The 12,177-nt window shown below is 41.1% G+C and overlaps 1 protein-coding gene across 2 annotated transcripts; it reads left to right on the top strand.

Annotated features, from left to right (window-relative positions):
- The first annotated feature begins 2,753 nt into the window (after nucleotides 1-2,753).
- On the top strand, nucleotides 2,754-11,801 carry LOC126539473 (ribitol-5-phosphate transferase FKTN-like). Of its 2 annotated transcripts, none has more exons than XM_055075412.2 (8): nucleotides 2,754-3,158; nucleotides 3,872-3,907; nucleotides 4,627-4,744; nucleotides 7,339-7,640; nucleotides 9,475-9,731; nucleotides 10,704-10,837; nucleotides 10,915-11,039; nucleotides 11,480-11,801. In XM_055075412.2, the coding sequence occupies exons 1-8, from the start codon at nucleotides 3,073-3,075 to the stop codon at nucleotides 11,706-11,708; spliced, it is 1,287 nt and encodes a 428-aa protein (XP_054931387.1). In that variant the 5' UTR covers nucleotides 2,754-3,072; the 3' UTR covers nucleotides 11,709-11,801. The 2 variants fall into 2 exon arrangements, with proteins under 2 accessions (XP_054931387.1, XP_050042285.1); XM_050186328.3 differs by having other exon boundaries at nucleotides 4,559-4,744.
- The last annotated feature ends 376 nt before the right edge of the window (nucleotides 11,802-12,177 follow it).

Below are 12,177 nucleotides of genomic sequence, written 5' to 3'. Positions count from 1 at the left end.
AATCTTAGAACACAAATTGTGGAGACCTTGTGCGTATTAAGTTCTTTGGTCGGGATTAGCTGAATTATGGTTTTCGGTATAGGCATTCTGTGCTGCCTATGCAGCGCTGAAAAAAACGCTGATCGACCATGTCCATGCCGCGTTTATCAGTTTTGGGTAATAGAAAACGCTAGCCCCTCCTTATGATCGGGTGCATGAAGTCGTGGTATCTGTATGTTTGAGTTGTGTTGCGGCGGAAATTTTGGAGAATTTTGTGCATCAGTAGCTCTATCACGTGCACTGTTGCACATACATTGTGAAGACCAACGTGTCTAAGATGTGCAGTAAAAAGTGAATGACATTAGTTTGATCTCTTCCATGATATGCTGATCATTCCTGCAGAAGTTGGTCTACCTGCAATACTATACAAATAAGAAATAAAACTAATATGAAAAATCAGTGCCAACTCTGATTACACGATTTATGTAGACTTAGCATCATAAATTTTACCTGAAATTTCGCAAATGGGGGGTCCACATGTTTTGGTATGCCGAGACTGCCTTCATGTTGGAACCTAAAGCATGTAAGTCTACTTGCATATGCCTTAGCTGGCGTATGGAAGTTCTTTTTCTTTACCTTTCTCTTTTGAAGTGAAAAATTAAATTATGGGGTTTTAAGTGCCAAAACCACAATCTGGTTATGAGGCATGCCGTAGTGGGGGACTCCAGAAATTTGGACCACCTGGGATTGTTTAATGTGCACTTAAATCTAAGTACACGGATGTTTTCGGCCCCATCGAAATGCGGCCGCCGTGGCCGGGATTCGATCCCGCGACCTCGTGTTTAGCAGTCCAACACCATAGCCACTAAGCAACCGCGGCGGGTCGTGGAGAGAAAATGAAAAAAAAAAAAGGTATAGGGTCCCTTTAATGGTGATGGCTACTCATTTTTGCATAGCAGAAACAGTGTGTGTGTGTGTGTGTGTGTGTGTGTGTGTGTGTGTGTGTGTGTGTGTGTGTGTGTGTGATGTGAGAGTGAATCAGTGCCAATTGATTGTGTGAATCACACAACTGATTGTGCGAAGTGAGAGTCTGCCGGGATCCAGTAGTTGAACAGGCACTTGTAGGTTTATTTATTTATTTATTTATTTATTCATTCATTTATTTATTTATTTCAGTACTCTCAGGGCCAGAAGCATTACAGAGAGGAGGGGCATTCAAAATCGGCGGCAGTTTTCTTACATTTGATTGGTTTAGGTTGAGGATACACGTACGAAGGAAATAAAGCATCTGTTTTCTTTTTTTTCGTACATGCGTCCTAAACCTACAAGTGTGTGTGTGTGTGTGTGTGTGTGTGTACCGTAAGAAAAGGAAAACAAAGGTCCTAGGGCCAAAAGTCCACAGCATGCATCTTCGAATAATTTGCAGCCATTATTCCCACACAGGTGTGAATTTGGAAGAGTAACGCAAGCTGCTGCCAATGTACTGAGTTCGCGACAGAGGGTTTCGATATACTGTAAAAAACTGCACTCAAAACCTTCCATATCTTTTAATTTCTGGTATCTTTCGTACGCACAGAGTTACAAAACTTGCTTCCAGAGCAATATAGGAGAGACGTCAAACCCGTAAGCTGGCTTCGTCGCATCAAACGAGTGCTAGCGGGGAAGCCGATCCGCTTTGACGGATGGATCACGGGAGACAGTGGTGTTGAGATAAAGTCATAAGAATAAGAGCTGGCATCGCATTTAATTGTGAGAAGAACCTTCCACCATATCCCAGCTACTGTGTGGCGCGCCCCTGAGCTCAAGCTGTGGGTGTCCGGTCGCGAGGGCGCAGCATTTGGCTTAATTGGAGCCTTTAGAATAAGGAGTGGATGGTCATAATTATTTCGGAGACCTCTGGTCCTCTACTGATCCGGATACAGATTAGTGACGTTAATTTATTCGATATGGAAGCAACCTTGAGTTGAAAATGCAGGCGTTCACCCGCAGTTTGCAGCTGCAGTCCTTCAGTCCGGATGGCGCTCTTTGGCCATGGCCATACCCATGGCCCTTGCGCCAATAAAAACCACACATTCATTCAGTCCGGATGAGAACGTGCGTATATAATGCCGACCCTAGGCTGCGCGCTATGCAGTTCGAGATGGATGTAAAGCTTTTGCCACACGGGACTATCGATCGAGAGTCCGTGTGCTATATATCAATTCTCGCTTCGGTCACCAGGGGAAAGGTGCGTGGAAGAGGAAACAACAACCGTTCATATTGGACATGTGACCTGGTGCGATCAACGAACGATGAAGGCATAACAACCTGTCCATGTGCACACTACGGAATTTTGTTAATGTTGTGCTCTATTTCATTTCTTTGTTTCGTTCGGTAGGCGATGCTGTGTCGCATGCTTTGCCTGTTATGTTGAATCGGGCGCAGCAGCGGCAGTTCTTATATATCTTGCAGATAGATGTGGAAAAGACCGCAATGCTTTTTATTAAAAGAAACCGCTTTGTGCAGTACAGCAGGTAATTGTTTTCTACGGGTACGCAGATGGACAGAGTTTGGTTTAGTAACGGTACGAATAGGTGGTACTAGTCGTACCGGTACTTCCTGTGAGGTGGATCGAATTAGCTACCTCGTGGATGGAATAACCTTGAATCCTTACCTGTAAAATGCAGATCAAAACGCAAGAAGCAGTAGCAGCAAAACACTGCAAATATCAGAGGCTTGAAATTCTGGTTTCTGTATTGAGTCCAATCGGATTTATTCCGACACAATCCAGAGGCAATCCATATCAATCCGAAAGCTGAAATAATCGCTGGAAGTAATGCTAAAGCAACGCTAAAGCATTGCTAAAGTAAAGTTGGTTCTTTATTCTCTGGTAATGCTTATTGGAGAGCGTGTGAGCACGCGTATTTATGCCATGATTTTACAGAAATTTGAGCGCTAAAAGCGAAGTTCTCAACAGTTAGCGAGTGGTCACTCTAGTGATACTGTGCTTTACCCAAAGCAGTCTGTCTTCGGCACTTTGCCTAGTGCAAGGATCGCGCGCACTGAAGCCCGATTGACGCCACTGTCGTCCTGCAAAATATTGAATGAGAAGAAATGCGATCAGACTCATCTGTTTGCTTGGATGTGGTGCCGTCCTCCTTGCTGTTCAGTCTGTTGTCCTTCAGTATATTTTTAAGCAGGTAACCGTTTCTGACTATAATTACAACTTTGCATTGTCGCTTGATGAACTGAACTGCGTTAGTTAACTTGGATTAGCGAGAACACGTATTAGTGAACGGCGTTAGTAGAATGAGTTTTTAATCTTTTTCACATGCAAACCTTCATACGTAAGTGCAATATTATCGAAACTGACGCTCATGTGCTTGCTTATTTTCGCTCCGTTCTGAAGCAGTTTAAGGCGTTAAATAAGCACTTAATCTAATATTTATCCTAGAACCAGCAGTTATAACCTGTATACTATGCGATGTTATCGAGGTAGTGTTTCAAAGCAAATTTTATAGGAATCATTTCATTTAATTCAATTCTATTTCTTGTACCCTTGTTTACATTCTATAAACAATGAAAATATTTGTTTAATTAGCAAAAAGCAGTACATGTTAACCAGGATTTATGCTAACCAATGCAGAACATAGATACAATTTATAGTTTGAAGAGTTTATTCCTGCTTGCATTTTTAAGCATCTACTCGCGCCCGTTAGTGACACTATAGCGATGTATACGAAGACCTTGCAGGAGTTTACTGGTGTCAGCCGTATTGTTTTCCTGGTACTATATTATTCAAATTCGATTGGTCAGCAAATTGTTAGCATGCTTTGTTTATTTGCAGTGTTTTTTTTTTCCTCGCGTGCTTTTCAAGCTTTTTTTAGTAAAACATGCGATTTTTATTTTGCAGGAAAAAGACTCTGTTCAGCATTTTAGCCCAACATGGGTAAGCCACTGCAGTGTCGTACCTTAACATTGTTAACAACCGGCACGGCATGTCACAATGATACAGAGTTTTCAAATGTTCAATGTTTATTAGCGATGTTATTGATGTAATATTCTACAATTTATATCTTATCACTAATAATTCATGTTTGCAACAGGATGTTTTTCCAGTGTTGTATTAGTTATAATACTTATGTACTTAATTGTTCTTGTTGTAAACTGATGATAAGCCTGTGGAAGTGTTGCCTTACTTGTGATACCTGTGTTTCTTTCTATTGTTTTTGAAAACTGCAACCTCTGCTGCTCCACCGAGGCAGAGGCAGTAGTCAGGAGTATTATGCCTTCCTTTTGCCTCTTTGTGTTTTTTCCCCTGAATAAACATGCCATCATCAGTTAATGCGCACTACATCACCAATCGGTAGCATACATCTCCTTTTCTTTTTTAGTCGCTGTGAAATGGGAACAGTTAATGAGTTCAGTTAAGCAAGCTAGACCACTATGAGTGACAGTATGTGTATGCACTGTTCTTGCTCCCTTGTTATAAGTATTGGTGCTTGCTTCATACAAGCTCATACAAAAGTCATACAATATTTGCTGTTTTCTAGCACACCTGTGAAAACATGCCTAACAGCTTCTGAGGCGTCTTTTTCAGAGCCTGATCAGAGATGTGGCAGATGCAGCAGCTCAGACCAACTTCCCACTTTTTATCTTGGATGCCAGCATTCTGCAATGTCTCGCAGACAAGACAATCCCGGTTGAACGGCCCTCTTGCTTTGATCTTCCCCGAGGCCATGCCTTTGTACAGTTTGGCTCACTGGGACAGTTTGCTGCTCAAAAGGTTAGCCATGTTTTACCCCTGCCTTAGAATAGCGTGAGCCTTAGATGGTGCACTAGTTGCTGAAATATCTGAAGTCTCTAAACATCTGTGAACCTTTTCAGTACAACACTTTCATAAGAAAATTGCCCCTGCCATCGTTTTCCTTGTCCAGAGTTAGAGCGAATGACTTACAGGTTTGATGGAGTTTGTATTCCTAGTCATTGGTATGCAAGCTCAGCAGATGGGAATGTGCTACTAGAATACCGTCCTCATCAGTGTAGCCAATTACCCACCCAAGGCAGCTCGCCATTATTCTGGGTTACACTTATACTCCATGTTTTCATCCGATTTTGCACAAATACAATGAGATATTTTGCACAAATACAATACTGCATTGAGATTCTTTTCTTTTGTATGTGTGTGTGTACACATGTATATGCATGTGTAAATAATCAACAGTTCATTTAACGCTCTTAATGATGACTTGCATATTAGATATCACTTTTCTGGGTAGATTTTATTATGTTTTCTGGTGTTCTTTTTTTTTTACGTGGACTCTTTTTTTGAAAGAGCACAACAGAATTTTTCGACTACTCATTTCTTGCCTTAAATGAACGTCCTAGACCTCTTAACCCTTAGAAAAATAGTGACATGCCTTGAGAACTGTTATTAATTTAATATAACAGCTTTTCTACAGCCAGTTTTGGTTTCGTTTCCAGGAGGATACTGTGTTAGGACATCGTGACACAATATGTGGGAGCAGGGCATTGCGACATTTTGACACTTGCTCCGGCTTGCTCGGTCGCCTCATATGCTGCTTCTCATTGTGAATGAAGGCCGATGTAGCAGCGTAGCGGATGGCCGAGCGAGCCGGAGTGAGGTTGAAATATTACAATGTCCTTCTACCACTTGATCACATACTGTGTCATGATGTGACAACACAATATCCTCCTGAGAAATGAAACTGGCTGTAGAAAAGCTATTAAATTATTCACAGTGCTGTGAGGCTTGTCACCATACTTTCTAGGGTTTAGAGCTCAAGGATCTTCATTTAACACAGAAGAATTAATAGTCGAAAATATCATGTCTGTACCCGTTTAATACCAAAAAGCCCACATATGAAGATTTTGTAGTCCTAATATACTTCAGAGATGGATCCAGAGTAGCCTTGCGGAGGGGGAGGCTCTCATCAAAGCAAACAAAGAATCAAGGGTGGAGGAGGCAAGTTGTTAGGATCCACTAGTGCGCTATACCTTTATCTGTTCTTTATTTATTTAGTAATGCATCCAAGCTCTTCATTATTATTATAAAGTTTATATTATGTCCATTGTGTTTTTATATAATGCAGTACTGTCAAACAGCTCTTTAACACATAAAGTGATAATAGACACTCATTAGATCATGCTGTCACAAACATCTGAGCCAAATGTAACATCTCTGCACAAGCAAGTAATCTGCTAAAGAGGCAGCCTGCTCTTTTTTTGCAGTAATCTGACATTCCTGTGATCCTTTAGGTGACAAATCATTGCAGCTGTGGTAGAAATGGCTCTCAGCTGACCTCATCCAAATGTTTCAAACAGTTAGTGCTAGCTCATAAATTACAGCAACTGAAGGGAGCAGACTGGTGGGAAAAGCAAGCACCTAAGTAGTACAGAGTGATGAAAAAAAAGATGAATTGATTGAGCTACAAGAGTTGCTCAGCAAAAAGTAAAGTGTATAGTGAAAAATTGGCTGTAGAATATTTGGCTGTGATGTGCACACTGCAGCCAAAACTGGCTGAAGCCAGCTTTGACATCAAGAAAAATATATGTGGTGCAGCCCATGGATACAGAGTTGTAGCTACCAGTTTACTTGGCAAGACAGCGGTAGAGGAAATACCCTTAATTTGGTGAAGGACAACCTTTGGCTCTCCTATTAAAAAAAAATTAGGAAGTGATGATTTTTCAAATGTAAATCATCCAGCAAGTTTGTTAAAGGATGTTTTCTCAAGTTCATTAGTTACCTATAGAACTTGCTTCATAAGATGATTAACTAGAATGGTCAAACAATGATGATGATCTCCTTTTTGCAAAATTTCAGATGACGTTTGCCTGTTTTGTGTGTGCATGTACCCATGCATGTGCTTTCATCTGTATGCATGAATCCAACATTTTAGATGTTTGTGAAATGTTCCAAACTCACTGTGATGATTGTTAGCTGGGAAAGTTGGTACATTGTAATTAAAAACAAAACCAATATCGATCATAATACATTGAAAAGTAGCGGATAAAAAAAGAACACACACATGCACACTAAAGCATACTGCTATTTGTGTGTGTTTTCTATAACAAACTTTACTTTTTATACAATGCTTTTTCTGTCGACTCCTTCAATGTATGCTCGTGCTATGAATTGCAATTTTTAATACATTTGAAATCAAAGCAAATAATGATTGCACCAAATCAAACATGAATCAGATAGTTCTTGAATCGTTACACATGGTAGTTTCTGGCAGACTATCACTTGAAGGAGCTGCCAGCAAAACTACATCTGGGAGCATCTACTGCCACTAGCAACCATCTCAAGTGAAACATGATGATGTTTCTCTTTTCTGTGCCTGACCCATTTCCTGACAGGAACATGACTTCCTGTCCTTCCTGTCTCATGCCGGTTACCAGACGTCCAAGCTGAGTGTTCCCAATCCGAAAGTTCTTGCCCATGGCCTGGAAGTGCTCATCCCAACTCACTACCTCATCTCCCAGAAGCAGAACACCGCACTTCACGTCGTCGTCTTTCATGAGCGGCCAGGCAACTTTTGGTGGCACGCCGCTGCCGTGGCAGAGGAAGATGATACCAACAAGACTGAAATTTCTTTTAACAGGCTGATCACATCAGCAAGCAGCCCTCAATTTATCAAAAGTGATGGTGCATATGACAAGTGAGCATCTTGAACATACTTATGACTAAAAGGTTTTGAGTTCATGCTACCTCCTCGTATAGCAGTAGGCTTGGTTTGAAACAGTAATGCAACAAAAAAAAAATAATGTAGACAAAAGGTAAGAGAGAAAGACAAGCACTACAAGTGTCCTTTTGTCTGCCCTCCTGTCTACGTTCTTTTCCATGTTGATTTTTTTACTCCAGCTGCGGATACATACCAACTTTCTGTGCTTTTGTAGTAATAAGTAAATCTGCTAAGAAAAAAGGGCCCATTTGCTGGAATGCACTCACCTTTGAATAACTTTATGCAGTTGTAAATTGGGAGACAAAATCTGAGAAGAAACAGTAGCACTAGATTGTCCCTAGGTTCTTATTGTAAATGCCAGGTGCTTTGCTCAGTGCATAGCTCGTTCTACCTGATACAGTGGTGAGGTGATACCGTTCACCAAGATGTCTAGAACATAAACTGGCCAGCTGGTGCAATTGATTTCGCTTGGTGCATAAGCGTTGTTACGGTGCAGGTGTTCTTTATGCAACTTCACTGACCTGCTCGAGAGCTGCAATAATAAGCATTAGTATGCCCAGCACCATTTTGAACGGTAAAGCCTTCGTAGCTAAAACAATATCAGGAATGCAGCTGCTCTTCACATTGGCTTACGAGCAGATTTACGCATATGCATTGTGGAAGAAATACTTGCACTCCTGACACTGCTTTTGCTTCAAATTATAAAACCAGCTGTGTCATTTGCACACATTGTAATGCGACAAGCATCTTGGCGAGTCATTCTGCTGCATTCAGTTCTGATCTCAAGGAGTGATTTTGCTTTTGTTTCAAGGCTCTGGCCGTCTCTCGAATGAAAAATAAAAATGATTTTTCTATGGGGATAGCACGAGCTAAGTGCTGAGCGTGTGGACTTGGCGCTGCCAACAGGTGCCAACATGGTGCTATTGTTGACCGTGTTTCTTCTCTAATTTACACAGCTGTTATTTGCACAGCCCAAAGTGCAACAGTGCAGAAAAAGCAGTCGATGCTGCACATATCTCTTCGAAATGCACTGCCACCAAAGACATCTGAAGAAGTCATCTCACTTGAGGCCTCATCTCATCTGAATGAGATGTCCTTCAAGCATGTGTTCATGTTCCTCGTTTTAGTTCACTCCTCTCCTAAATCTTGGACTCTGGCCTGGATTCTCTGATGTAGGAGATGGGGACCAACCTAGGCCTGGAGGCCAATCTTTCAATGCTAAACGAATTTGTTTACACCACCGCCACTCGGAGTAAACCATTCCAGCAAATGATTGTGTCACTAGTAGTGATTTGGGTGTCAGTGTCTTGCCAGTAGCGATTTCACCCACAGAATAGAGCGTGAACTAAATAATACTTGCATTGAATTAAATGTGAATAATATAGTTTTGTATAACTTTTTGTATAATTTTTTTTGTATACTTCTTGTATAATTTTTTGTATAATTTAAGTTTTTGTATGACTACCAGTGGGACGTGCTGTCATGGAAACTAGTACATCTTGAAACTACATATTAAACATAGTGAAAGTGACAGTAAACAAGCTGGTGGTCCAATGCAAATATATTTTAACCATATAACTGCTTGCTGGCCACATATCTGGGCAAAGTTTCTCTGTTTTGAGCCTCATCACTATGCCTGATATATTATCATATTTGCATAAAGTGAAGGTTCTTTACAGAACCTTTATCTGTGGAACTATGTATCGGTAGCTGCCATCTTTGGTGTTATATTTGTTGTTCACTACATAGAATGCTTTCTTGGTCTCCTATACTATTTGAAGACTGACACAGCAAACTTTTATTTCTTTAGAGCGGAAGTCCTCCCGTGCGATTTAGGTGGAGGCTTGCACTCATTTGCTCCCACGCAATTTGACACATTTGTTGGCGAGCAGCCATTCATTGAGTGCAACACTACACGTGCCCGACTCTTTCATGCCATCCACGGACGGGATGAGACTCCCGAAGCTGAACTTTTCCGTCTCAAAGTCCATCGCCTTCTTGTCAAAGTGAAGCAGCTGCTGGGTGAGCTCAATGTGCCCTTCTGGATCAGCAGCGGAACCTGCCTTGGTACGTCCACATGCAGGGCCATGGTGTGTCTTTTGTGCTTGCAGCTCATATTACAGGTGTCTATTATTACTTTTTTGACGCATCACATTGGCCGTGGCACAAATAGCACTATTCCTCCTCTTTAGCTGGATTACTTACCAGAGTTGGATGTTGTGACGTTGCCGTGTGGGAGACGATGCCAGCATTCTGACTTGATCAGCTAAACTTAGTTAGGCTGTAGCTATCAATGCAGCAATGGGTAAAAAAGCAAGATGGCGAGAAAAAGTAGCTTGTTGATCATTATGTTTTTTTTAACCTAATTGTTCCTGCCTGTGTGTGTGCATGTGTGTCGTATATCACACATACTAAATATGCAAACTCCTCGCCTATACCCATCATGTGATATAGGCACATGATGTTGGCAGGCAGGTGTTTAGCGCCTCCTACCTGAGAAGGTATGAGCTTCATGACACAACAGACATTATTGGTATTTTACTTGTATTCGAACATTACCTATTTGTATATTCATGAAAATTCCTCCACCTTACGGATTTAGTATGTGTAACTGATTTTATATCTTCAGTGTTCCTGCAGATCGAGCTGTTGATTCATTAGGCCTCACCCTGTGGCCTACTAACATCCTGATTTGCATTGATGGTAGAGTGACTGCCTGGGAATAGTGTTGGTCCCAGGTTCGATTCCTAAACCAGCACAAATTTTTCAACTCCAAAGCTTTCTTTCTGAGAAACTTGTGCAGGTTTCCTTTTAGTTTCATGCCTCCTTTGATGGATGGCAATTCTTCCTTTTCGCAAACCACAATGAGCAATTGGCTAACTAACCAAAATTCAATAAATAAGCTTTTGTACTTTAGGGCGCATGTTGCAATTGTAGAAATGAAGCCGGTCAGTGCTCAATACACTAAGCAGAATCCTGGCATCACTCTTATGAGGCAAACAGTCATACAGACTTCATTCACTAATTCGATCCTTTCAGGCTTCTTCAGGCAGTGTGATGTGATTCCTTACACAACTGACGTCGACATTGGAGTCTTCATCAAAGACTACAAGCCTGAGATCATTTCTGCGTTCTCAACCCATGACATCCCTCTCACACACTTGTTTGGAAAGGTACAGCTGACCCGAATCAGATTTTTTACCACTGCAAATATGTGGCACTGCCCTAACACTGTCTTCCGCACATCTAGGTTGAAGACAGCTATGAGTTGTCGTTCAGAGATCGTGATGTGAAACTTGACATATTCTTCTTCTATGAAGAGGACGACCACATCTGGAATGGAGGCACACAAGCGAGGACAGGAAAAAAGTTCAAGTGAGTTGCTTGGTTGCACATATCTCTCTCGTGCTCAAACTAAAATCTTTCATACTGTGCACTGTGTTGTGCCCTTAGGACCAGAATATTCCACATATCTGAAACAAGCTGGTTATTTTTTTGGTAACAGCGACGTGACTTCCATTTGCTCTGAGCAAATTGGTAGCCAATATCTAATTTAACTCTGTAGCTGATTTACTTTCCAGGCAGCTTTGCATCTTCAGATGCTCCTTTTGTATGTACATATAACATATGTTGTCGTCATGATGTTATTAAGACCATAAATGGAACTGAGCAAGATCATTGTTGTTCTTATTGAAACACTTGCAATTATGTTAGTGCATGCAACACATAAATTTAAACTTCCTTTGAATGTATATGTAAATGTTTTATCCATGCATATGTTTGCCTCGATCTGAATTATTTTGATATTTTTCTAGGTATACATTCCCAAAGTTCAAGCTTTGCTGGACTGAATTTTTGGACATCAAGTTACGAATTCCGTGCGAGACACAGAAGTACATTGAAGCCAACTATGGCCTGAACTGGTTCCAGCCCATAAAGAGATGGGATTGGAAAGCAAGCCCCCCTAACGTTGAAGAAAATGGTGTTTGGCCTGTTGAAGAGTGGCCACATGTCATCAAGTTGTTCCCATTGCCAGAGTCGTGATCTGGTATTGGTCACAGGCGGCATTGTGTTCATAGATGCAAGGAATGCAATAAAGGGCGTGAATAAATCTACCAACAGCATAATACAAGAACACTGGATGTCCTCTGTTGTTCTATCTTTTTACTTAATCATGATGCAAGTTTATCAACTGGCCATCATGCATCTTTGTATCACTGTGCATTCATCTGTATATGATTCTTCTTCCAGTAGTGCCATTGTCTGTGTTGTTCTTTTGCCTTACCCTTGTGCATATGGCTTTATTGTTGGATTACTGGTTTGTGCACTTGCTTGCTGTAGCTGTCACACTGAGCAAAGTAAATTACATTTTGGATAAAAGGACCAGCTAAATGGCGTATGGTTTGAAGGAATACATAAAAACTGGTGTGACAAGAATGATATGGAGGTTGATCTGCCATGGCTTTGACAGATGTTTTTGAAATCAACTGTTATCTCTATGGAACTTTCTTCA

This window comes from Dermacentor andersoni, chromosome 11, assembly GCF_023375885.2.
Source record: "Dermacentor andersoni chromosome 11, qqDerAnde1_hic_scaffold, whole genome shotgun sequence".
Taxonomy (NCBI): Eukaryota; Metazoa; Arthropoda; class Arachnida; order Ixodida; family Ixodidae; genus Dermacentor; species Dermacentor andersoni.
Note: the sequence above shows the minus strand (reverse complement) of the source record. Positions and strands in the feature narration are given on the sequence as shown.